Raw genomic sequence first — 25686 nt, 5'->3', positions numbered from 1 at the left:
ACGCCTGCCAATCTAAGGGAACTAAGGGCGTTCCTGGGGCTTGCTGGATACTACCGCAGATTCATTAAAGACTTCGCTAAGATTGCGATCCCGCTCAATGAATTGCTGAGAGGAACGGCCGGGGGAGCCAAGCGGCAGCCCATTCAGTGGGACCCACGACAAGAAGAGGCATTCTGAGCATTGAAAATGGTGCTAACAGATGCCCCAATTCTGGCCTACGCTGACTTTTCGCCGCCTTTTATGTTGTTCACTGATGGAAGCTTGCATGGGCTGGGAGCAGTGCTGGCTCAAGTACAAGGAGGGAAAGAGCGAGTGATCGCGTATGCCAGCAGGTCACTCCGAGATACGTAGAAGAATCCGGACAACTACAGTTCATTTAAGCTGGAGCTACTGGCACTGGTGTGGGCCATGACCGAGAAATTTGCTGAGTACTTGTCAGGGTCAGAAGTGCAAGTGCAGACAGATAACAACCCTTTGGCCCACTTGGAGAACGCCAAACTGGGCGCGTTAGAACAGCGGTGGGTCGCAAGAATGTCCAAATTCCAGTATAAAATTGCCTATCGGTCCAAGGCCCTGAACACACATGCAGATGCCCTGTCCCGGGTCACTCAGGGGGGCCGAAGAAGGACAGAGATGAGGAGCTCGAAGGCGACGAGATCCTGGATTTCAGCCAGTTCGCCGCTGCTGTGGTCGACGCCCAAGAGACCAGAGAGGAGCCGAGGCCCACTCAGATTCTGGGCCGTTCAAGAGACGAATGGATACATCTGCAGCAATCCGACCCGAAGCTAGCAAAGTTGAGAGAATGGGTCGCCCTTAATCAGAGACCCGACCAGGAAACCAGAGCCGCTTCACTTCCAACTACCCTACAAATCCTAGGCCAGTGGGAGAGGCTCCTCCTGAAGGACGGCTTGCTATGCCGAAGAATCCAGCTGCCTCGAGAGTTTGATGTTACCTGGCAAGTGGTAGTTCCAGGAGCTCTAGTAACACAGCTAACCCAAGAAGCTCATAGAAGAAGTGCTCACTTCGGAGTAGAAAAGACCTTCCGGTGGTTGCAACGGCTGGTGTATTGGCCTCAACTGCGACAAGAAGTCGAGGGGGTCTTCCGAACATGTCGCCAGTGTGAGTTGAACAAGCCCCCGGAGCAAAGCGCTCCCATTCAGACCATCCGAACTTCTGCCCCCTTGGAAGTCTTGATGATTGACTACTTGATGGTAGGAACTTCATACAACGGTTATGGACACTGTTTAGTCATGACTGATCACTTCACCAAGTTCGCAGTAGTGACGCCCACTAAAGATCAGACTGCAGAAGCCGCAGCCAAGGCCATCTGTCAAGATTTCATCCGGATTTATGGGTGCCCGAAGCGAATACATTCTGACCAGGGAGCCTGTGTTAGAACCTTGCTGTTAGGTTTTTTTTCCTTTGCTGGTCACATGACCTTGTTGGCCTATTTAGTCCTGCTCCGCCCTTCTGGCTTTGCTGGACTTCATTGTATATCTACTTTCTAGCTAGCCTGTGCTCTGTATCTAACTCTGTTAGTTTGCTTGGTCTACGGACCTCTATGTTCTATCTATTTTGTTTGTTCGTCTGTCTGCTACTATTTCTGTTAGGAGGTGTCCCATATTCCTCCCAGTCCTTAGTACTTGTAGGGATTCCCTCCCCACATCTATAGGTCTTCGTACAGACTAGATTAGGACTTTAGCAGGTCTGATCGCAGGATCAGGTTCCCTGTTACATCGTAGGGATTCAGCTGAGTCTCATAGTAGGGACAGATCTCCTCTCTTTCCTTAGCTTTGGTAGCAGAACATAACAGTCTGCTTCCAAGGATGAGTGATGGATGAGCTATACCGCATCTATGGGATCGACCGTTCCCGGACAACGCCCTACCACCCGCAAGGGAACGGTGCATGCGAGCGCTTTAACCGAACCCTGTTGCAAATGTTGCGAACACTGGAAGCGGACAAAAAGATGAAGTGGCCCGAATTTGTATCCGAGCTGGTGTGGGTGTATAATAATCGAGTTCATGCAACCACCGGCTACACCCCCTACATGTTGCTGTTTGGAAGAAGTGGCCGAGAAATCACCAAACTGGAGCTAGACTCAGAAGACCCCGGTCCGGGCAGTAGCCCAAGTACATGGATTCGAGAACACCAGCGTCGACTCCATACCGTGAGAAGACTGGTTGCTCAGAAGTTTCAGGAAGTAGAGCATGCAGTTCGGCCCCCACCACAGGTGGATCGCTTCAGCCAGGAGACCGAGTGCTGGTGAGGGCTAAACGATTTGGGAGTAAGCTGGACCATCGTTGGGAGGCAATACCATATCGGGTGGTGAAGAAGGTTCACCCAGACAACCCCGTCTACGAGGTTAAGCCCGAAGGGGATGACGCCACGACATCCAGGGTGTTGCACCGTAATATGTTGCGACCTTGCTCCTCTGAAGCAGAAGTCTGTAACGGGGCTGGGCCCTCAGACGTGTTGGCTGAAGTGCCACATACAGGAACCTTGGGGGATGAAGAAGGGTGGGCCACAATGCAGTTGGGCCCGTCAGAACCGTTGGTGCCACTCCCGAGTGGAACTCAGAATGAGTCAGGAAATGATTTGCAATCCCCAGTAGTTGATTCCTCATATCTCCCGGAGTCCCCTCCGCAAGAAGAGCCCCGCAGAACTGAGCGGGCTAATGCCGGAATTCCTCCTAACCGGTATGCTCAGGAAGAGTTTATCTGGTCTCGAATCCAACAGAAAACGCAGGAGTGTGCCCAACTCCTGTCTGAGCTTGCACTGCCTGGAAGGAGACATCAATTCTGCGAGGAGTCCACTCGCCCGAGGACTGGTGAGCAAAAAAGAGGGAGGAATGTAGAACGGGCAAGAAAGCTTGTAAAAGAACTTCAACATGACGTTTCAAGGATGGAGCGAGACTGCCATCTACTGGCCAGATACAGTCAAGCGGAACCAAAATATACAAAGGAAGTTGCAGGGAGAGCAGGTTCAGACGCTGGACCCGATCAGGTGACTTCCAGGAAGGAGTTCAGGGAGATAAGAGGCCAGCGCGCCAAACCTGAGGGGTCTTTGGCGCCAAGCAGCAGAAAGGAGCAGACGTGCTCCCTGCGTCCCAAGAAACCCCGCGTGACAGGCCAAATCCAGAGGCCTGAGAGGTGCTCCAGCCGGGCACCGGTAAAAGAGCTCCGGATCCCTCACAGTTGTGACCCGAGTGCTGTGCCTGCTGAGGAGACTAGGAACCTGATCGCTGTGCTGAGTGAGTTCGCGGAACCCAACGTCGCCCGCCAACAGACGAGGCCAGGACCCCCCTATCCAAGGCTCGAGAGACTGCCTCCAACGGCCAAGCAGAGAGGAGCTGCATACGTGAGCAGGGCCGTCAGTTCCACTGCTCACCCACGGTATCGGGGACAATTAGGTTTAAGTACTCAAGTTGGGAGGGGAACGGTTGGGGCTAAAGTAGCACAACGTGATTTAGTTGAATTCATCCGGAAAGAGACTCACGGTCTAGCGGTAATAACCGGTGACCCCCGCTAGGGCCAAATTCACAGTTAAAGAACTTGTGTGGTGTCTCTCATGATTGAGGACATCACCTTACTTTAAGAGACTGTGCCTTATTTTAAGATACTGCGCCTTATTTTAAGAGACTGCGCCTTACTTTGAGAAATTTTGTATTTTTCTGATATTTCAAACCACTGTTCATTACCCTTGTTGCTAATCCCTTGTTTCAGTATACCTGTTGTATAAAACTGTTTACAAACATCTCTGACTGTTTTCGCCTTGTGTCTCTGTGCGTTGCATTCCGGCACCTGCATTACACAGCCATATTGCTATGCAGTGTACCTCACACATACAGTCAGTACACTGAATAATGCAGTAGAGACCAGTGTAATGCAGCTTCTTGCGGCATTACTGTAATGGTCCAGGGTGTGTTTTGGCTGACCATGTACCTCCCCCTCAGGAGGGGGAGAGAGCCGCGATCATTACGGGGTCTGTGCCTGCGGGCCACAGGTGCAGAAAGGACGCTGAGAGAACGGAGGACAGGTTAGAATCTTTTTTTTTTTTTCTCTGTCATGTGAAATACAGCACAGGGGACCTGTACGCAGTATGGGAGGGGGCGTGGGGGGGGCACTGCACGCAGTATGGGGGAACGGGAGACCCTGTGTGCAGTATGGGGGGACAGGGACCCTGTGTGCAGTATGGGGGGACGGGGACCCTGTGCGCAGTATGGGGGGACAGGAACCCTGTGCGCAGTATGGGGGGACGGGGACCCTGTGCGCAGTATGGGGGGACGGGGACCCTGTGCGCAGTATGGGGGGACGGGGACCCTGTGCTTAGTATGGGGGTACGGGGACCCTGTGCGCAGTATGTGGGGACGGGGACCCTGTGCGCAGTATGGGGGGACGGTGACACTGTGCACAGTATGGGGAGGGGGATCCTGTGCACAGTATGGGGAGGGGGACCCTGTGCACAGTATGGGGAGGGGGACCCTGTGCGCAGTATGGGGGGGGCCTGTGCGCAGTATGGGGGGGACCAACCCTGTGCGCAGTATGGGGGGGACCTGGATGGGGGGCATGTCTGCAAGATAAGGACCAGGATGGAGGACCATGTCTGCAATATGGGGGACCATGTCTGCAATATGGGGGACCTGGATAAGAGACCATGTCTGCAATATGGGGGACCATGTCTGCAATATGGGGGACCTGGATGGGAGACCATGTCTGCAATATGGAGGACCATGTCTGCAATATGGGGGACCATGTCTGCAATATGGGGGACCTGGATGGGAGACCATGTCTGCAATATGGGGGACCATGTCTGCAATATGGGGGACCTGGATGGGAGACCATGTCTACAATATGGGGACCATGTCTGCAATATGGGAGACCATGTCTGCAATATGGGGGACTTGGATGGGAGACCATGTCTGCAATATGGGGGACCTGGATGGCAGACCATGTCTGCAATATGGGGGACCTGGATGGCAGACCATGTCTGCAATATGGGGGACCTGGATGGGAGACCATGTCTGCAATATGGGGGACCTGGATGGGGGACCATGTCTGCAAGATGAGGACCAGTTCAAAAGGTGTATAGAAAATAAAATGGTATCACTAAAAATGTCACTTTGTCATGCAAATAATGCGGCCCCCCAAATTAAATGTTTTTCTGTGTGCGGCCCATATTCCCAGCTGAGTTTGAGACCCCTGCTCTAGACCATAACCCTTCCAGTGCAGCAAGTATTGTAGGGAACGACGTTGGAGATGAGAATCTACAATCCTCGAAATCTGAAACTTCAGATTACCATCAACCATTATTGGGGGCGGCGATAGGGGTGAGGACTCAAGAGGTTCCACATATTTCTTGAGCAGAGACCTGTGAAAGACATTGTGGATCTTAAGGGCCTGAGACAAAACGCTGCTGGGTTTATGACGACGGTTGTTTTATAGGGACCAATAAACCTAGGTCCCAGCTTCCAAGAAGGAACCCTCAACTTGATATTCCTGGTAGACAACCACACAAAGTCATTCACATTCAGGTCCGGACCTGGCAAGCGTTTTCTGTCAGCCATACGTTTGTACCTGTCTCCCATGATCTTCAAATTACTCAAAATCCCCGCCACACCGAGGAGCGCGACGAAGCAAAATGTTCCTCCTCAGGAACTCCCGAAGCCCCTCCCCCACTAAAACTGCCAAACTGTGGATGGTAACCGTATGCACCAAAGAATCTGAGTAAATGCTTTCTGTGCAAGTGGCGCCGAGGCGATGGTGAAGATGGAAATAGTTTTAGCTAAAGTACAGCAAGCAAGACCATGAGTTTTCACTAACTCAGCATTAACCATGCTGACTCCGGCTCCACTGCCAACAAACACAGAGATTTTCTCAGTTTTGCTCTCTAGCACCATCTCTGCTTTCAGGACAAACCAGGAACTGCAGGTTGGCAACAAATGCACCTGTCACGGGTGTGTCAGAGGTGACAGACAGTCGCCTTGCAGTTGGTTGCAGGAGATCTCTACGTTTGGCAATACAGACATCTTCTTAGAGGCTGGCTGTCTCTAGGACCCAATGGCTACCTCCCACTGGCTAATTAGATGCCTGGCCTGAGTGTATAAATATCTGGTGTGTCTGAGAGGGAGGTGTCGGTGATATTTATTACTACTTGTAAGGCTTTAGCAAGAGCAGTACTTTGTCCTCTCTGGAGCTTGAGGCCGTGTGCGCATTTGTTTGGAGAAGTCTAAAGCTAAGCAATCCCCCCTTGTTTGTCTACCCTTGTTGTCTATAGAGTTTAGTGGAGATGGACTAGTGCTCATCTCCTTCCTTCCCTAGCCTTAGCCATACGCCAAGGAAAGGCAGGCAAACAAGCCAAAATCCCTGCAGCAGTGTGTGCAAACTTGGTCAAGAACTACAGGAAACGTCTGACCTCTGTAATTGCAAACAAACGTTTCTGTATTAAATGTTGGGTTCAGTTTTTCTATTGTATCAAATAATTCATGCAATACAATTCAAATTAATTAAAAAATCATACAAAGTGATTTTCTGGATTTTTTTTTTTTTAAGATTTTGTCTCTAAGGCTATGTGCACACGATGCAGAAATGCTCAGGATTTTTTCCTGAGCGTTTCTGCATCTCCCTGGCAGAAAAAAACGCATGCGGATTGTACATGCGGATTGTACATGCCAGGGACAAGCGGAAATGGAGCGTTATTCACTGACATTTCCGCATGCGGATTGACAAGCGCTTTCCAAGCGATTAGCATCACTTGGAAAGTGCTTAACTAGGTCACACTATATAAATCCATGCAAACAGCATGGATTTATATAGTGTGACCCGAGAGAGTGGTAAAAATAAAAAATAATGTATACTTTACCCTCCGATGGCCCCCCGGTGTCCCGCTCACTCCGTTCTCCCGTGCCGGCAACAGTGATTTGAAAGACCTGCCGACGTCAGCGTCATGTGACCCGTCACATGACTGACGTCAGCGCAGGTCCTTCAACTCACTGCAAAGTTCCGGGAAGCAAGTAGGAGCGCAGCAGGGGCCGCCAGAAGGTAAGTATACATTTATTTTTTATTTTCTTTTTTTACAGATTTTTTAATGGTACCTGGGTGTGGAGGAGACTCTCCTCTCCTCTACACCCGGGTACCATCCGCACATTAGAACGCGTGGATTACTCATCTATATATACAGTGATGCGTAATCCATGCGGTCTAATGCAAGTCAATAGCGGCGAAGACGCAGCACTTCCGCAAAATAATTGGTAGTGCTGCGTTTTTTTCCGCAATGATTAATTCGCAGCAGAAATTTCCGCAGCATGTGCACAGCACATGCGGATTATCATTGGGGAACATTGCTGCTCTTCTACCATGCGTTTTAATTCGTTTTTAATGCGTTTCCGCAGCTGCAAAAACGCTGCGGAAACGCATTAAAAACGCATCGTGTGCACACAGCCTAACAGTTTGTGTACCTACAATAAAAATTACTCTCCATTCTTTTGTAGGTGAGAAAACTTGCAAAATTGGCAGTGTATCAAATACTTATTTTCCCCATTGTAGCTCAACTCTCTGAAGGGGAAGTCAATAAATGGATAAAGGCTAAAGAAGAATAAATAAAATTCATGAATGACAACCAGGCCCGGCACCAGCACCCGGCGCACCTGGGCAAGTGCCGTGGCCCTAAGCAGGCGGGGGGGCCCACTCGCCATCGGGCACCCCACCGCGCTATGGGACCCGTGAGCGGAGGAGAGCGGTGCCAGCGCCTGCCCTCCCTCCCCCCCCTGCTTGTTTAGGGCCCCGGCAGCCGGATATTTACCTCTCCCCGTGCCTCCGCAACAGCTCCAGACCAGTCTTTTCCACGTCCTCTGACAGTGACGTCTCAGGTCAGAGGGTGCAGTGACGTACTGCACCCAGGGAGCTACGTGTGGCCCCGTACTGCACCCAGGGAGCTGCGTGCGGCCCCGTACCACAACCAAGGAGCTGCGTTTGTCCCCGTACTTCATCCAGGGAGCTACGTGCGGCCCTGTACTGCACCCAGGGAGCTACATGCGGCCAGGGAGCTATATGGGGCTTATACTGTATCTAGGGAGCTATGTGGGGCTTATACAGTATCTAAAGAGCTATGTGGGGTTTATACTGCATCTAAAGAGCTATGTGGGGCTTATACTGTATCTAGGGAGCTATGTGGGGCTTATACTGTATGTAGGGGCTATGTTGGGGCTCATACTGTATATAGTGGGATGTTAGCATACTTAATTCTGCTCAATATTAAGTCATACAATTAGTTATAATTAATATTAATATTGAGCAGAATTAATTTCAGCCTATTGGTTCGGCCTCCCCAACAGTCACGGTCTCATGTGGCCCCTTGGGAAAATTGACCTCCCACCCTGCTCTATTTTGTTTAGCGCTATGTTATGCGTAGTGTTGTACACAGGGGAAAAATTTACGCGTGCCGCTTTCTTTCTTTTTCCATCTATAGCCATGTAACAAACCACCTGTGTGTTGCTCACTTGACCAATCACATGATTTATCAAAGGGGATCATGTGACATGTCACGTGATACATCAGGTGGCGGTGGGGGCCCATGCCTTCTATACTGTTCGGGGCCCTGGCTACTCTTAATCCATCCTTGCATAGAGAGACTGCAAACTTGTAGCCTAAGGCTAGACAACACCTTTAATGTGAGGGACTATGACAGAGTGGCGATGTGGAGTAAGAAAGTAAAAGTGTGCAAAGGAAGCAAGAGGTTACTGCAGAAGACTACTGGAGAATGGGAGTGTGGCTGAGAACACTACAATGAAGAAACTGTTGGAATTTGAGGTAGGTGCTGCTCAGGAAAGTATCAGTCGATTGTCACAAGTTTCAGTAAAGTGTTGCAAGTGTAGGCATATTGCAAGTTTTCACCAAGTGACAAAAGGACCAAATATTTTGCCTTTGTTTAAAATTAACCTATTGCCTCATATAAGACTGCTGAAATCACCAAGCTCATTGAATTGCAAGCTCGTTCCTCTAGTGCAGTGTTTCCTAAACCCCATCCTCACGGCCCCCCAGAGGTCATGGTTTCAGGATCTCCATAGTATTGCACAGGTGAGAGAATTCCTGATGCCTTGATGATACGTCTGTCAATAGATATCGCTAATGTAATGTAATAAGTGAAATCTTTGGTCTTGTACTATATATACAGTATATATACAGTACAAACCAAAAGTTTGGACACACCTTCTCATTTAAAGATTTTTCTGTATTTTCATGACTATGAAAATTGTACATTCACACTGAAGGCATCAAAACTATGAATTACCACATGTGGAATTATATACTTAACAAAAAAGTGTGAAACAACTGAAAATATGTCTTATATTCTAGGTTCTTCAAAGTAGTCATCTTTTGCTTTGATGACTGCTTTGCACACTGTTGGCATTCTCTTGATGAGCTTCAAGAGGTAGCCACCGGAAATAGTCTTCCAACAATCTTGAAGGAGTTCCCAGAGATGCTTAGCACTTGTTGGCCCTTTTGCCTTCACTCTGCGGTCCAGCTCACCCCAAAACATCTCGATTGGGTTCAGGTCTGGTAACTGTGGAGGCCAGGTCATCTGGCGTAGCACCCCATCACTATCTCCCTTGGTCAAATAGCCCTTACACAGCCTGGAGGTGTGTTTGGGGTCATTGTCCTGTTGAAAAATAAATGATGGTCCAACTAAACGCAAACCGGATGGAATAGCATGCCGCTGAAAGATGCTGTAGTAGCCATGCTGGTTCAGTATGCCTTCAATTTTGAATAAATCCCCAACAGTGTCACCAGCAAAGCACCGCCACACCATCACACCTCCTCCTCCATGCTTCACGGTGGGAACCAGGCATGTAGAGTCCATCCGTTCACCTTTTCTGCATCACACGAAGACACGGTGGTTGGAACCAAAGATCTCAAATTTGGACTCATCAGACCAAAGCACAGATTTCCACTGGTCTAATGTCCATTCCTTGTGTTCTTTTGCCCAAACAAGTCTCTTCGCTTGTTGCCTGTCCTTAGCAGTGGTTTCCTAGCAGCTATTTTACCATGAAGGCCTGCTGCACAAAGTCTCCTCTTAACAGCTGTTGTAGAGATGTGTCTGCTGCTAGAACTCTGTGTGGCATTGACCTGGTCTCTAATCTGAGCTGCTGTTAACCTGCAATTTCTGATTATCCTCAGAAGCAGAGGTGACTCTTGGTCTTCCTTTCCTGGGGCGGTCCTCATGTGAGCCAGTTTCTTTGTAGCGCTTGATGGTTTTTGCAACTGCACTTGGGGACACTTTCAAAGTTTGCCCGATTTTTCGGACTGACTGACCTTCATTTCTTAAAGTAATGATGGCCACTCGTGTTTCTTTACTTAGCTGCTTTTTTCTTACCATAATACAAATTCTAACAGTCTATTCAGTAGGACTATCAGCTGTGTATCCGCCTGACTTCTGCACAACACAACTGATGGTCCCAACTCCATTTATAAGGCAAGAAATCCCACTTCTTAAACCTGACAGGGCACACCTGTGAAGTGAAAACCATTTCCGGTGACTACCTCTTGAAGCTCCTCAAGAGAATGCCAAGAGTGTGCAAAGCAGTCATCAAAGCAAAAGGTGGCTACTTTGCAGAACCTAGAATATAAGACCTATTTTCAGTTGTTTCACACTTTTTTGTTAAGTATATAATTCCACATGTGTTAATTCATAGTTTTGATGCCTTCAGTGTGAATGTACAATTTTCAAAGTCACGAAAATACAGAAAAATCTTTAAATGAGAAGGTGTCCAAACTTTTGGTCTGTACTGTATAAAGGTCTCAGAAATGTGTGCACACACACAGAGACATATACAAAGACACATTACAGGCTATGACAGAGTCACTGGTGTAATATGAGGTGAGGTATGTGTCACGCAGGTTGCTAGCCTGTGTGAACTAAAACCAATCACCTTTCTGCCAGCATGTTATATGCTGAGGGTTAACTCTTTTAAAGGGTGTGGTTTTATGGGAATGACATAGAGATGGGAGGGAAGTCATTCCCCTACCTCCCCTCAGGGTGTGGCTGAGCAGGGTTAAATGCTCAGGCAGCTTTGTTTCTCTGGAGTGTGTGGTCTCGAGAGAGAAGTCTCCAGGCTGTGTTTGGGTGAAACCAGAGAGCAGCACTGGAGGACTGGTGTTGCTGAAGACTTCACAGTGTCGAGAACTGCTGCAGCAGAATCAGGAGCTGTTCTCAGAGTTGCCGGGGCATACTCAGGTGGTAGAGAATGACGTGCTAACAGAGCCACATGTAAGAGTGAATCTGAAGCCGTACCAGATTTTGGAAGCACGCCGGGAGGTGATCTCGGCTGAGGTGAAGAGGATGTTAGACCTCGGAGTGATAGAGGAGTCAAAGAGTGGGTGGTCGAGCCCAATCGTCCTCGTGCCAAAACCCAGCGGAGAGTGGAGATTTTGTAATGACTACCACCGACTGAATGAGGTGTTCAAGTGTGACGCATACCCGATGCCCCGCATCGACGAACTCATTGAGAGGCTTGGACCGGCGAGGTACATCACCACTCTGGACCTGACAAAGGGCTACTGGCAGATCCCCATGTCCCAGATGGCCAAGGAGAAGACTGCTTTCTCGACACCTGATGGGTGCTTCCAATATACGCGGATGCCATTCGGACTACAGGGGGCCCCAGCCACCTTCCAGAGGGCTATGGATCGGATCTTAGCCCCACATAAGATGTATGCTGCAACCTACCTTGACGACATCGTAGTCTTTAGCCCAGACTGGGCTAGTCACCTACCTAAACTACAGGCCATTCTGGATGCTCTAAGGAAGGTAGTATTTACCATAAATCCGAGAAAATGTGCCGTAGGAAAAGAGGAGGCCAGGTACTTGGGCTATGTTATCGGAAGAGGCGAAATAAAGCTGCAAGGAAATAAAGTGGAGGCAATCCAGACCTGGCCGCAACCGCTATCCAAGAAGCGAGTAAGAGCATTCCTGGGAATGGTGGGATATTATTGGTGGTTTATCCCGAATTTTGCCATGATGGCCGCACCACTGATGGATCTCCTAAAAGGCACTAGATCAACCATGGTGAAGTGGACAGAGGAAACAGACCTCGTTCCAACAGATGAAGCAAGCACTGTGTAAGCAGCCAGTCCTGGTCGCACCAGATTTCAAGAAAGAGTTTGTGGTCCAGACAGACGCTTCAGAAGTTGGTCTAGGAGCCGTACTCTCTCAGATAAATGGGGAAGAGCATCCCATTCTCTATCTGAGCCGGAAACTTTCGTCATGCGAGAAGAACTACGCAATAGTAGAGAAAGAGTGTCTAGCCATAAAGTGAGGCGTAGATACACTAAGATACTACCTACTAGGCCGGAAATTTAAGTTGGTGTCAGAGCATGCCCCATTGATATGGTTGAGGGAAAAGAGGAGTAAAAATGCCAGAGTAACTAGATGGTTCCTAGCTCTTCAACTTTCACATAGAGCAAAGGCCCGGGAGGTTACACAGGAACGCTGATGCCCTTTCTAGAATTCCTTGTCTGGTATAGGGAGGTGCCCAAACCCCTGGCTTTGGGCAGATGGGGTGACAGAGTCACTGGTATAATATATGAGGGGAGGTACAGTATGTGTCACGCAGGTTGGTAGCCTGTGCGAACTAAAACCAATTACCTTTCTGCCAGCATGTTATATGGTGGGGGGTCAACTCTTTTAAAGGGTGTGGTTTTATGGGAATGACATAGAGATGGGAGGGAAGTCATTCCCCTACCTCCCCTCAGGGTGTAGCTGAGCAGGGTTAAATGCTCAGGCAGCTTTGTTTCTCTGGAGTGTGTGGTCTGGAGAGAGAAGTCTCCAGGCTGTGTTTGGATGAAACCAGAGAGCAGCACCAGAGGACTAGTGTTGCTGAAGACTTCACTGTGCTACCTGCAGTGGGCAGAACCTTGCTTTCTATTGAACTCTGTCATACCTTATCTTTTTGTTTTTGCCGTTAACCCCGAGAGGGTCTATTTACTTTTATGGGTCACTGCTGGAGTTTATGCCGCAGAATAAACCAGCAGGAAGTTAACCCAAACCGTGTGTCCTGTGTCTGCTTCTGGAGAGCCGAGCAAGTCGCTTTACCACAAGGCCTAAACATATTTGAAGATATGCAGAAAAATACATATACAGTGGGTACGGAAAGTATTCAGACCCCTTTACATTTTTCACTCTTTGTTTCATTCCAGCCATTTGGTAAATTCTAAAAAGGTCATTTTTTTCTCATTAAAGTACACTCTGCACCCCATCTTGACTGAAAAAAAAGACAGAAATGTAGAAATTTTTGCAAATTTATTAAAAAAGAAAAGCTGAAATATCACATGGTCATAAGTATTCAGACCCTTTGCTCAGACACTCATATTTAAGTCACATGCTGTCCATTTCCTTGTGATCCTCCTTGAGAAGGTTCTACTCCTTCATTGGAGTCCAGCTGTGTTTAATTAAACTGATAGGACTTGATTTGGAAAGGCACACACCTGTCTATATAAGATCTCACAGCTCACAGTGCATGTCAGACCAAATGAGAATCATGAGCTCAAAGGAACTGCCCAAGAACCTCAGAGACAGAATTGTGGCAAGGCACAGATCTGGCCAAGGTTATAAAAGAATTTCTGCATTACTCAAGGTTCCTAAGTGGCCTCCATAATCCTTAAATGGAAGAAGTTTGGGACCACCAGAAGTCTTCCTAGACCTAGCCGTCCAGCCAAACTGAGCAATCGTGGGAGAAGAGCCTTGGTGAGAGAGGTAAAGAAGAACCCCAAGATCAATGTGGCTGAGCTCCAGAGATGCAGTAGGGAGATGGGAGAAAGTTCCACAAAGTCAACTATCACTGCAGCCCTCCACCAGTCGGGCCTTTATGACAGAGTGGCCCGACGGAAGCCTCTCCTCAGTGCAAGACATATGAAAGCCTGCATAGAGTTTGTCCAAAAACACATGAAGGACTCCCATACTATGAAAAATAAGATCCTCTGGTCTGATGAGATGAAGATAGAACTTTTTGGTGATAATTCTAAGCGGTATGTGTGGAGAAAACCAGGCACTGCTCATCACCTGCCCAATAAAATCCCAACAGTTAAACTTGGTGGTGGCAGCATCATGCTATGGGGGTGTTTTTCAGCTGCAGGGACAGGAAAACTGGTTGCAATTGAAGGAAACATGAATGCGGCCAAGTACAGAGATATCCTGGATGAAAACCTCTTCCAGAGTGCTCTGGACCTCAGACTTGGCCGAAGGTTCACCTTCCAACAAGACAATGACCCTAAGCACACAGCTAAAATAACAAAGGAGTGGCTTCAGAACAACTCTGTGACCATTCTTGACTGGCCCAGTCAGAGCCCTGACCTAAACCCAATTGAGCATCTCTGGAGAGACCTGAAAATGGCTGTCCACCAACATTCACCATCCAATCTGCTGCAACTGGAGAGGATCTGCATGGAAAAATGGCAGAGAATCCCTAAATCCCCAGGTGTGAAAAACTTACTGCATCATTCACAAGAAGACTCATGGCTGTACTAGCTCAAAAGGGTGCTTCTACTTAATACTGAGCAAAGGGTCTGAATACTTATGACCATGTGATATTTCAGTTTTTCTTTTTTAATAAATTTGTAAAAATTTCTACATTTCTGTTTTTTTTTTCAGTCAAGATGGGGTGCAGAGTGTACATTAATGAGAAAAAAATTAACTTTTTAGAATTTACCAAATGGCTGCAATGAAACAAAGAGTGAAAAATTTAAAGGGGTCTGAATACTTTCCGTACCTACTGTAAACAGACATATCACACATACATAGATAAACACAATCATACATGCACACAGACACACAGGGGGTACATTGGGAAGCAGTCACTCACCATCCTTCGGCTTTTCTCTGGTCCCCATCCCTCGGCTTGTCTTCGGTCCAGGTCTTCTCTGTTGGTAAGCATGCAGCAGTGCAGGCGGGTGCACACTGCGTGACATCATTTCAGCAGACACGGCCGCGCACAGGGCCGTGTCTGCTATCTGTGGATAGCTGCTGGGGGAGTGGCCAAGGGCTCTCCGGGCTGGGGGAGCGGCCTAGGAGCCCAGCCCGCACCAGCAAGTTGCCGGGATATGTGCGCCGCATCGGCTGCACGGCACATAAAACATTATAATGAGGGCAATCTGGTCATGGGCCCCCTCCGGAGCCTCGGGCGGTAGCCCAGATTGCCCTCATTATAATCCACCTATGTCTCTATGTGACTGCAGACTTGCGAATCCTCACATTGAGCGACCAGTGTGCTGTGAGGATTGTCCAGCTCTGGGAGTGGCATGTGTGTGACCGCAAGTATGTCATTTGCATACATGCGGTCACGTACAGAGCACATGGGCTCGGCCTCGTTCAATGCAAGAGTATTGAGTGAGGCCGGCACAGTCTAGTCGGAATGTGCAAAAAAATAGAAAGTGCCGATTCAACTCACTGCTTATGTGTTAGAGATTAGTATCCCAGAGAGATTTCCAGGGTAGACAGTCTGGGGCACGGTGTATGCTTTCATCTGGCTTCCAGGTCAAATAGCTCTCAATGGTCCAAAAGAGGATGTTCTCTAGCACCAAAGAAAAGTAGTTAAAACTTAGCCTTTAAACATATAGGATCTAAAATTTTTTGGAAAGTTTACACATTAAAAAATACCAAACATAATACTTACATGTTTTGGGTAAAAAAAAAGGTGTGATTAAGGGTTTTTCTACCCAAAGCGCGTAATCATTATTTTTCTTTTTTAATAGTTGCACACTCCCATTTTTTGCATCCCATATGATTAAAGCCAAACCAGAATCCCAATTTGTAGAAACTTTGTTTCAGGACATTGCCCCTCATCAGTGCAAAGTGTGATATCTGATTTGGCTAGGTCCTAAGTCATATTGCAAGGCTCATTAAAGGGTCGATATTGACTTGTAGGATTACTACTTCCAATAGGTGGCATTAGAGTTCAAGTCCTCTTCCTCTCTGAAGAGACAATTTGCATATTTAATTTCCCAGAAGAGCATGCAAAGCATTTAAGTCTCCTCGTACTGGCATGCCAGACCTGGCTTGTCACTCTCCACAAGGAGAAACCTTATCCTTTAGATGAATAGAACCATGAAAGCCTCAAGATCCAGTGAAAGGATGCAGCAGTTATACGTCTGACTGACAGAAACAGAATGTACACGTCCTCCCCTGCCCAGGAGATGTGGTATGATCAGACCATGTTCCTGCACGGTCAGACACCGCCATTACACAGTACACAGCAGGGGCACATTTATAAGATTATCTCAGCACAGGTACATTTTTTTTTAACAAATCCAATTGTGGAACTAATTTTTATTCCAAGATCTATTGATTAAAACATACTTTGTTCGTGGGAAAACCCCTTTTACGTTATAGATATTTTTATTTCACAGCATGCTGGGTGTTTTGTTATAAAGGTTAACTCCTGAATTATTTTCTGGTCATCAAAGTAATTGCCTACTTTGTCTTGGATATATTTAATCTATTCTGGCATGTTATATTACTTATATGTGTTAATTCTCTAGAGAAAAAGACACATTACAACATGTTGGAGTACTTGGAAGGTTGGATAAGAATTCCTCCCAGAAAATTCCCCAAATTCCATGTAGGAGTGGAGAAATCAGACTCACCTGGATTAAGAGAGGCTGAAGAGTTCTTCTACAGCAAACTGACTAGACGCTGATGAAATGTATGTAACCTGTTCCACACAGGATACGCTGCTGGAATATGCCTGGAGTAAAGCTTCCTAAAATTCCCAGAGACAATTTAGAGCACTTATGAATTTATTTTATGAAATCATTCTTTTGATGAGGTTGGATGAACTAATAAAAAAAAAAGTTTAAATGTATATAAAAAAGTGTTTTTTTTTTAATTTTATTTATTAATACCTGAGAGTGAAAGTCATAAATAAGGAAAATGTCAGACATGAGGGTAGCTAAATGCTGAAAGGTCTGCCATCTATAAAATGGAAGGGACATTCTCCCTGCACTTCTTTATTATACTCACATTGCATTATGCTTTTAAAACACATTTCTAACTAATGTAGCAAAAAACTACAACTGCATTACTAGCATTGAGTCTTCCTTATAGACTGCAGAGTCCGTTCTTCAGGTACAGGGTATCGTCACACAATATTAGCAATGATGACAATAACAATTCAATATCTTATTCTCTATTCTATCTAGCGGTCTTTCAGCATGAACGGCACTCTAATGCCTTTCTACTTTAACTTTCATGGGCAGCACTCACAACGATAGGCCTGTCACTACAATAGTTCTTCAAGCGGTTTTGATTATTATACTGGCACTAACGGGGGTCACCGGTCTTTCCCACTAGACCACAAGTCTTTAGTAGCCACTTAGCACTCTGTGTGCGCCTCACACTGGAAATTATAAGGAGAAAGACCAGCACACTATCCTATTAAAAAATTGTGTGCTTGCTAGATACAACCCAAGGCGGGACTGTTGGTGAACTATTGGTCTGTTTTTTTCTCTTCTAGAATTGTTTTGGCTTTGTGGCTCCCTTATAATCATGGGCTGTGTTGTAGACATAGGCCATACTGTTGGGTTACCCCCTTCTATTGGATTCTGATGTTTTACCAATTTTGGGGGATATGTTTACTCACCCCTTAAAAAAGGCTATTCCAGACATATAGACCCTATTTAAAATCTAGGGTCAATGGATCTTCAAGCTCAATAGATAGCAGTTACCATTCCTTTCCAAGTCATGTCAAGGTTTACTATCTCTTTGTGTCTTTCACAAAGAAAGGTCATTTTCCCTATTATTGTTGCTTATGTTATCTTTATAAGTTATCTAACAATACCATTGATAAGGATGCCTTGAATAATACCTATAATATTGTTGTGCAGTTATCCAATGTTTTCTTATAACTAAGTCTATACCTCGTTCCTGTCTTATATCAATTAAGAGAAGCTCAGTCTAGATATAACCTTCTGACCATTCACTTGGCTTTTATACTAGATCTCAAAACCTCCCAGTTCTCATATAACTAAGATTGGTGCCTCCTTCCTTCTTTTAGAAGGGGGAGATATGTAGTTTAGCTTAACTCTATTAGCCTATAATTTAAACTTCATACCTACGCCTGGGTATATATGGCTCCTACCCATGGTTTTCTGCATTCCCTGCTATACCCTACTTTCTAGGGTATTCTAACCTTCCGGACTTCTGTCTGAGAGAGAGAAAGAGAGATGGACATCTCATCTGCTCTCTTGCAGCTGAAAGATCTTGAAACCCTTCATAAATGACTCCCCTTGGATGGTTTGAGAAAATCAGTCTTTAAAGTAAGTGAGGAATTGCAGGACCTTCTCAACAAAAAAGCGAAAGATTTCCTTGCCAGATGTAGACACCATTTTTACAAGTTTGCAATAAATGTAGTAAATTGTTGGCAAGAGCCCTACGACATCAAAGAGCTAAAACATATGTAGCGAAAATAGTTTCTGCCCACTCAACCTCCCGCTTCCGGTCCTCAACAGAAATTGCCTCCACCTTTCAGAAACACTATGCTTCACTCTATAATATAGATGGTAAAAATCCTCTATCCACTTCTCAAGAGTTCAATGCCCGAATTAAAAACTACATCAAATCTGCTAAACTCAGTAAGCTCAAACCTGACAATATTAAAGCTCTCAATATTCCCACTTCAAAACTGGGAAAGCTCCAGGCCCAGGTGGCTTCCCCTTACTCTATTATAAAAGATTCAGAGAACATTTGATCCTAATCTTGATGTCATCATTTAACTCCATGTCCAGAACACATCCTCCCTCTGCTGACTCCCTTAGAGCCCTCATTTCAGTAATCCATAAACCTGGGAAGGATCCCTCACAATGTTCCAGTTACAGACCTATCTCCATCTTAAATGTAGACATTAAACTTTTTGCAAAGATACTCGCCGCCATACTGTCCCCTTTATTGCCGAATTCAGTCAACCCAGACCAGGCTGGCTTTATGATGGGTCGTGAAGCACGAGATAACACTACCAAAAGCATCAACCTCATTTATAAGGCTAAATCATCCAATACTCCCTTGATGCTCCTATCCACGGTCACTAAGAAAGCCTTCGATAGGGTTAACTGGGTGTTTCTTGAGGAAACTCTAAGACACTTGGGTCTTGGAAATCAGATGCTTTAATGGATCTGGTCATTGTACTAGTCTCCCTCAGCTAAGGTTAGGGTGAACGGAATTCTTCTAGATTCTTTCAGTATTTACAATGGTACTCAGCAGGGCTGTCCTCTCTCCCCAATAATCTTCATTCTAACGATTGAACCTTTCCTCAGACATATAAGGCTATGTTCGCACATCATGTTTTTTTCAGCGTTTTTTACTGCAGATTTTTATGCAAATTTTTGTTCAGGATTTTGTGCCTTGCATGTTTTTTTGGAAAATAGAGCATGTCACTTCTTTCAGCGTTTTTTCACCCATAGGAAGTGATGGGTGGTGAAAAAAAGGCTGTAAAAACGCAGGTAACTTCTTTTCAGCATTTTTTGTGCATTAACCAGAATGAGATTTTTTTTTTTCACTGAACTTTATGTACACTGCTTAAAAAAATAAAGGGAACACTTAAACAACACAATGTAACTCCAAGTCAATAACACTTCTGTGAAATCTACCTGTCCAGTTAGGAAGCAACACTGATTGTGAATCCATTTCTCCTGCTGTTGTGCAAATGGAACAGACAACTGGTAGAAATGATCGGCAATTAGCAAGATACCCCCTATAAAGGAGCGGTTCTGCAGGTGGTGACCACAGACCATTTCTCTGTTCTCATCCTTTTTTGGCTGTTGTTTTTGTCACTTTTTCATTTTGCCATTGCTCTCACCTAGAGGTACAGTAGCATGAGGCGGTGTCTACAGTACAACCCACAGAAGTTGCTCAGGTAGTGCAGTTCATCCAGGATGGCACATCAATGCGAGCTGTAGCAAGAAGGGTAGCTGTGTCTGTCAGCACAGTGTCCAGAGCATGAAGCAGATACCAGGAGATGTGGAGGGAGCCATAGGAGGGCAACAACCCAGCAGCAGGACCGTTACCTCCTCCTTTGTGCAAGGAGGAACAGGAGGAGCACTGCCAGAGCCCTGCAAAATGACCTCCAGCAGGCCACAAATGTGCATGTGTCTGCACAAACTGTTAGAAACGCACTCCATGAGGGTGGTATGAAGGCCCGACGTTCACAGATGGGGGTTGTGCTCACAGCCCAACACCGTGCAGGACGCTTTGCATTTGCCACAGAATACCAGTATTTGCCTCCCTAATATTAAACTATATTATTTGGCTGGCCACTTAGCACGAATAGCTGGAACAAAGTTTTTGTCCCATTCCATTACGTGCACTTCCATGGTCAGCTAAGTCTATCCCTATCCCTAATTATTTGAAGTCCCACCCCACAATAGGCCCTACACTAAACTGTTGTAATAACCTAGTGGTTAGCAACATTGTAATTCCCGATTACTCAGTGCTTTTCCCATTACGGAGCCATCCAGATTTTGCCCCTGGACACTGCAATACCACTTTCAAGACATGGACCAAGGTGGGGAAAGACCGGGTAGAGTCTTTCAGTGGAAACGACGACTGGCCTTCCTTTGAATATCTCATGGGTCGGGTTGAGCTGGTCCCTTTGGGCCTTTGGAGATGTTTACATTTAAAATACTTTTTTGACAAGTTACCTCCTAAATCAATTTTTTGCAAACTAACACAATTTGAATTATGTCTTGGTTTGGGTCAAGTTAGACATACTTTGCCTAGGGTCTACTCCATGCTGAATTTTCCCCTAAACCAACCTCTTCCATTTCATCCTAAAATGTGAAAATGATCTCAACATTAAATTCTCCTCTGAACAAAGATCTCACATCTTCACCCTCACTCATAAGTCCTCTATCAGTTCCAGATTTCAGGAAGCTGGATATAAGATTCTCGCCAGCTGATACAGAGTACCTACCTGTCTCCATGTCCTGTTTCTTCTTCTGATCCTGTTTGTTGGAGGTGTAGTGTGGCAGAAGGCTCATTCTTACATATCTTTTGGGAAAGCAGTATACTCCTGCCCTTTTGGTCTAGAGCAGGGGTCCTCAAACTTTTTAAACAGGGGGCCAGTTCACGGTCCCTCAGACCATTGGAGGGCTGGAATATAGTTTTTTTTAAAAAACTATGAACAAATTCCTATGCACACTGCACATATCTTATTTTGTAGTACAAAAAACAATACAGGAACAAATAAAATATTTAAAAAGAAGAACAAGTAAAGTTAAATCAACAGGTATTTCAATAGGTAGGTAACTGTACCCAATAGGCAGCATAGGTCCTCAATAGGCAGGTAAATGTCTCCAATAGGCAGCATAGGTCCTCAATAGGCAGATAAATATCCCCAATAGGCAGGTAAATGTCCCCAATAGGCAGGTAAATGTCCCCAATAGGCAGGTAAATATCCCCAAGAGGCAGCATAGGTCCCCAATAGGCAGCATAGGTCCCCAATAGGCAGGTAAATGTACCCAATAGGCAGCATAGGTCCCCAATAGGCAGGTAAATGTCCCCAATAGGCAGGTAAATGTCCCAAATAGACAGCATAGGTCCCCAATAGGCAGGTAAATATCCCCAATAGGCAAGTAAATGTCCCCAATAGGCAGGTAAATATCCCCAATAGGCAGCATAGGTCCTCAATAGGCAGGTAAATGTCCCCAAGAGGCAGCATAGGTCCCCAATAGGCAGGTAAATGTACCCAATAGGCAGCATAGGTCCCCAATAGGCAGGTAAATGTTCCCAATAGGCAGGTAAATGTTCCCAATAGGCAGGTAAATGTCCACAATAGGCAGGTAAATATCCCCAATAGGCAAGTAAATGTCCCCAATAGGCAGGTAAATGTCCCCAATAGGCAGGCTGTTCCCCCCTTATTATGCCCCACCATATCTCCCACCATATAATGCCCCGTGCAAGATATCACTCCCCTGTCTTTATAATGCCCCATTCAGGATGTCACCCCCCCATATAATGCCCCATTCAGGATGTCACCCCCCCCCCATATAATGACACATGCAGGATATCACTCCCCTGTCTTTATAATGCCCCATTCAGGATGTCACCCCCCCCCATATAATGACACATGCAGGATATCACTCCCCTGTCTTTATAATGCCCCATGCAGCACGTCACCCCCCCTCCCATATAATGCCCCATTCAGGATGTCACCCCCCCATACAATGACCCATGCAGGATATCACTCCCCTGTCTTTATAATGCCCCATTCAGGATGTCACCCCCCCCATATAATGACCCATGCAGGATATCACTCCCCTGTCTTTATAATGCCCCATTCAGGATGTCACCCTCATATAATGCCCCATTCAGGATGTCACCCCCCCCATATAATGCCCCATTCAGGATGTCACCCCCCCATATAATGCCCCATGCTGGATGTCACCCCTGATATAATGCCCCATGCAGCATGTCACCCCCCCATATAATGCCGCATGCTGGATGTCACCCCCCATATAATGCCCCATGCAGCATGTCACCCCCCCATATAATGCCCCATTCAGGATGTCACCCCCCCATATAATGCCCCATGCTGGATGTCACCCCCCATTTAATGCCACATGCAGCATGTCACCCCCCCCATATAATGCCACATGCAGCATGTCACCCCTAATATTATGTCCCATGCCTCCATACATTAAAAAAAAAAAAATCCAATACTCACCTCCCTCCTTGCCTGCTGCCGCTGCTCGGGCCCGGACTCCAGCGTCTCCGGCGTTGTCCCTCTCTGCGCTCCCTGTGATGGCTCAGAGGAGGGCGCGGTGTAAAGACGTGACCGCGCCCTCTGACCTGAGATGTCACAGGGAGCGCAGACCAGGAAGACAGCGGATCTGCGGAGGCATGGGGAGAGGTAAGTATCGGGCTGCCGGGGCTCTGAGAAAGCGGGGGGAAGGGCGGGCGCTGACACCGCTCTCCTCTGCCCACAGCCCGGCGGGCCGGATAAAAATCCTCCGCGGGCCGCATGTGGCCCGCGGGCCGTAGTTTGAGGACCCCTGGTCTAGAGTGTCTGAGGTCATACATAGTTACTGGTTTTGCTGGGTCCTGCCCTCTTTCATCACTGCGAGACTCCACTGGCTACATATAAACGCTCCCTGTTAAGATTTCTGGTTATGGCGGCTAAAGCTTGTATCCCTCTCCTTTGGAAGAGATCATCTTATCCCCCCATATCCCTGTGGTTGGCAAAAGTAAATGAGATTTTACATATTGAAGATTTAACTTCCTCCATCCAAGACTCTTACATTAAATTCTGCAACACATGGTTTCAATGGCTGGTCTTCCAACGACTCCCGAGTATCTTGATCTACTCTGAATCTGGGTTTACTGATCATGTGCCCTCTGTTCACCTGTCTTGTGTTGATCTGTTAGTGTCAATAATTGTTCTTCCAATTGTTTACTGCTGGTGGGTTTCCTCCTCCACCCCTCCCCTTATTCTCCCTGCCCTCTCCCTTTTCCCATCCTTTTTCAATTGTTGACTGTTGGTCTTCTGGTTAGGTTCCCCCTCTCCTTCTCTATATATTTGAAAAATAATGAGTGCAGAGCGACTTGTCATATCTTGCTTGTTACTCAATACTTGCTCTACAGTTGCTACTAATTGTAACAGTGATTTTATTTTTTTTACTGTAGATGCTCAATCAGTTCATTGGTTGTGTTATACTGTTAATTTGCTTATCTGAACCTTTTCTTTAAATAAAGAATTATAAAAAAAATATATATATATATTGTGTTTGAGGAAGGGACTCGTGGCCCAGATGTGTTCAGGAAGGAACCTCAGCACCATAGAAGAAAATGAGACTGTAGATTTTGCGTGAGTTTGTTTTGATCCAGCAAGGAGTCAAAACCAGATATGGCCATCACACTGACCAGCCCTGACTCTGTCCCACACACTATACCATACGTCTACACTGGAAGTAACGGCCCAGTTCACTTTACTTGTGCCTTTTGGTCACCATGGCAGACGTCCGGCCCCATACGATGTTCAGAGTTAGACTTTCAGGGCTTGACCTGCAGTGTCTGGACCGATGCACCAAATTTCTCATTGACCAAGGACCACTGTGATACATTTGGCACATTTTCACTGTCTTTGTATTAGACAAGATTAGTAAATATGCCCAATTGTGTGAATGGAAATTCAGGTGATCGATAGCCAATGTTTGGATTCTGCAGAATTCACCCAATAAAAAAAAGAAGTAAAATGCCAGTAACAAATGACACCATGGACAAGCCTGCAATTACAACACCAATATCAGGGATCATTATGGGAGCAGTAGGTATATTAGAAATGTATTATTGACTGCAGCAGTCGGGCGACTAGAACAGCAGGTCACCATTCCAACATCCAATGATGAACTTTTCTAGTCACCTGACCACTGCAGCAATCACATGACTCAGTGGTGCTGTGACAAGTCAAAATGGCTTCCAGTCAGGTACAGACCACTAGCCCAGCTTACACTGAATAGACAGGGGAGATGCAGTATTTTTACCCCATTAATGGTGCCAGCAGTTTTTATTCTTTTCAATAAACAGCCATGAAATAAAAACGTGACAGAAGTTGGAATACATCGACACTGCAGCTCTTGTTATGGAAACTTAACACTGCGTCTTACAATTGCAGCAAAGTGAATAGGATTCATAGAAATCTCATGTCCCTGCCCTGTGTTTTTTTTAAACACAGCATAAAGTGACCTGGGATGCGTTTTTGAAATACAGTGCAGACCAAAAGTTTGGACACACCTTCTCATTTAAAGATTTTTCTGTATTTTCTTGACTATGGAAATTGTACATTCACACTGAAGGCATCAAAACTATGAATTAACGCATGTGGAATTATATACTTAACAAAATAGTGTGAAACTACTGAAAATATGTCTTATATTCTAGGTTCTTCAAAGTAGCCACCTTTTGCTTTGATGACTGCTTTGCACAATCTTGGCATTCTCTTGATGAGCTTCAAGAGGTAGTCACCGGAAATGGTCTTCCAACAATCTTGAAGGAGTTCCCAGAGATGCTTAGCACTTGTTGGCCCTTTTGCCTTCACTCTGCGGTCCAACTCACCCCAAACAATCTCGATTGGGTTCAGGTCTGGTGACTGTGGAGGCCAGGTCATCTGGCGTAGCACCCCATCACTCTCCTTCTTGGTCAAATAGACCTTACACAGCCTGGAGGTGTGTTTGGGGTCATTGTCCTGTTGAAAAATAAATGATGTTCCAACTAAACGCAAACCGGATGGAATAGCATGCCGCTGCAAGATGCTGTGGTAGCCATGCTGGTTCAGTATGCCTTCAATTTTGAATAAACCCCCAACAGTGTCCCCAGCAAAGCACCCCCACACCATCACACCTCCTCCTCCATGCTTCACGGTGGGAACCAGGCATGTAGAGTCCATCTGTTCACCTTTTCTGCGTCGCACAAGACATGGTGGTTGGAACCAAAGATCTCAAATTTGGACTCATCAGACCAAAGCACAGATTTCCACTGGTCTAATGTCCATTCCTTGTGTTCTTTAGCCCTAACAAGTCTCTTCTGCTTGTTGCCTGTCCTTAGCAGTGGTTTCCTAGCAGCTATTTTACCATGAAGGCCTGCTGCACAAAGTCTCCTCTTAACAGTTGTTGAAGAGATGTGTCTGCTGCTAGAACTCTGTGTGGCATTG

At 46.3% G+C, this 25686-nt stretch overlaps 1 protein-coding gene across 2 annotated transcripts in view; it reads left to right on the top strand.

Annotated features, from left to right (window-relative positions):
* The window catches only part of LOC141170067 (uncharacterized), a 392196-nt gene that overhangs the window by 211444 nt on the left and 155066 nt on the right, over positions 1 to 25686 (top strand). The window contains exon 7 of one of the 2 annotated variants that reach the window (XM_073655138.1): positions 16529 to 16808. The exons of the other annotated variant lie outside the window; for it this stretch is intronic. Coding sequence (XP_073511239.1) covers positions 16529 to 16652 — 124 coding nt within the window. The 3' untranslated portion in view covers positions 16653 to 16808. Of the gene's footprint in view, positions 1 to 16528; positions 16809 to 25686 lie in introns of those variants that run through there. 2 annotated transcript variants of the gene reach the window in all.

Source organism: Phyllobates terribilis, unplaced genomic scaffold (genome assembly GCF_046119375.1).
Source record: "Phyllobates terribilis strain yellow unplaced genomic scaffold, ASM4611937v1 Scaffold_1__5_contigs__length_1240528914, whole genome shotgun sequence".
Classification (NCBI taxonomy): domain Eukaryota; kingdom Metazoa; phylum Chordata; class Amphibia; order Anura; family Dendrobatidae; genus Phyllobates; species Phyllobates terribilis.
This window is presented reverse-complemented; position numbering and strand designations above follow the sequence as displayed.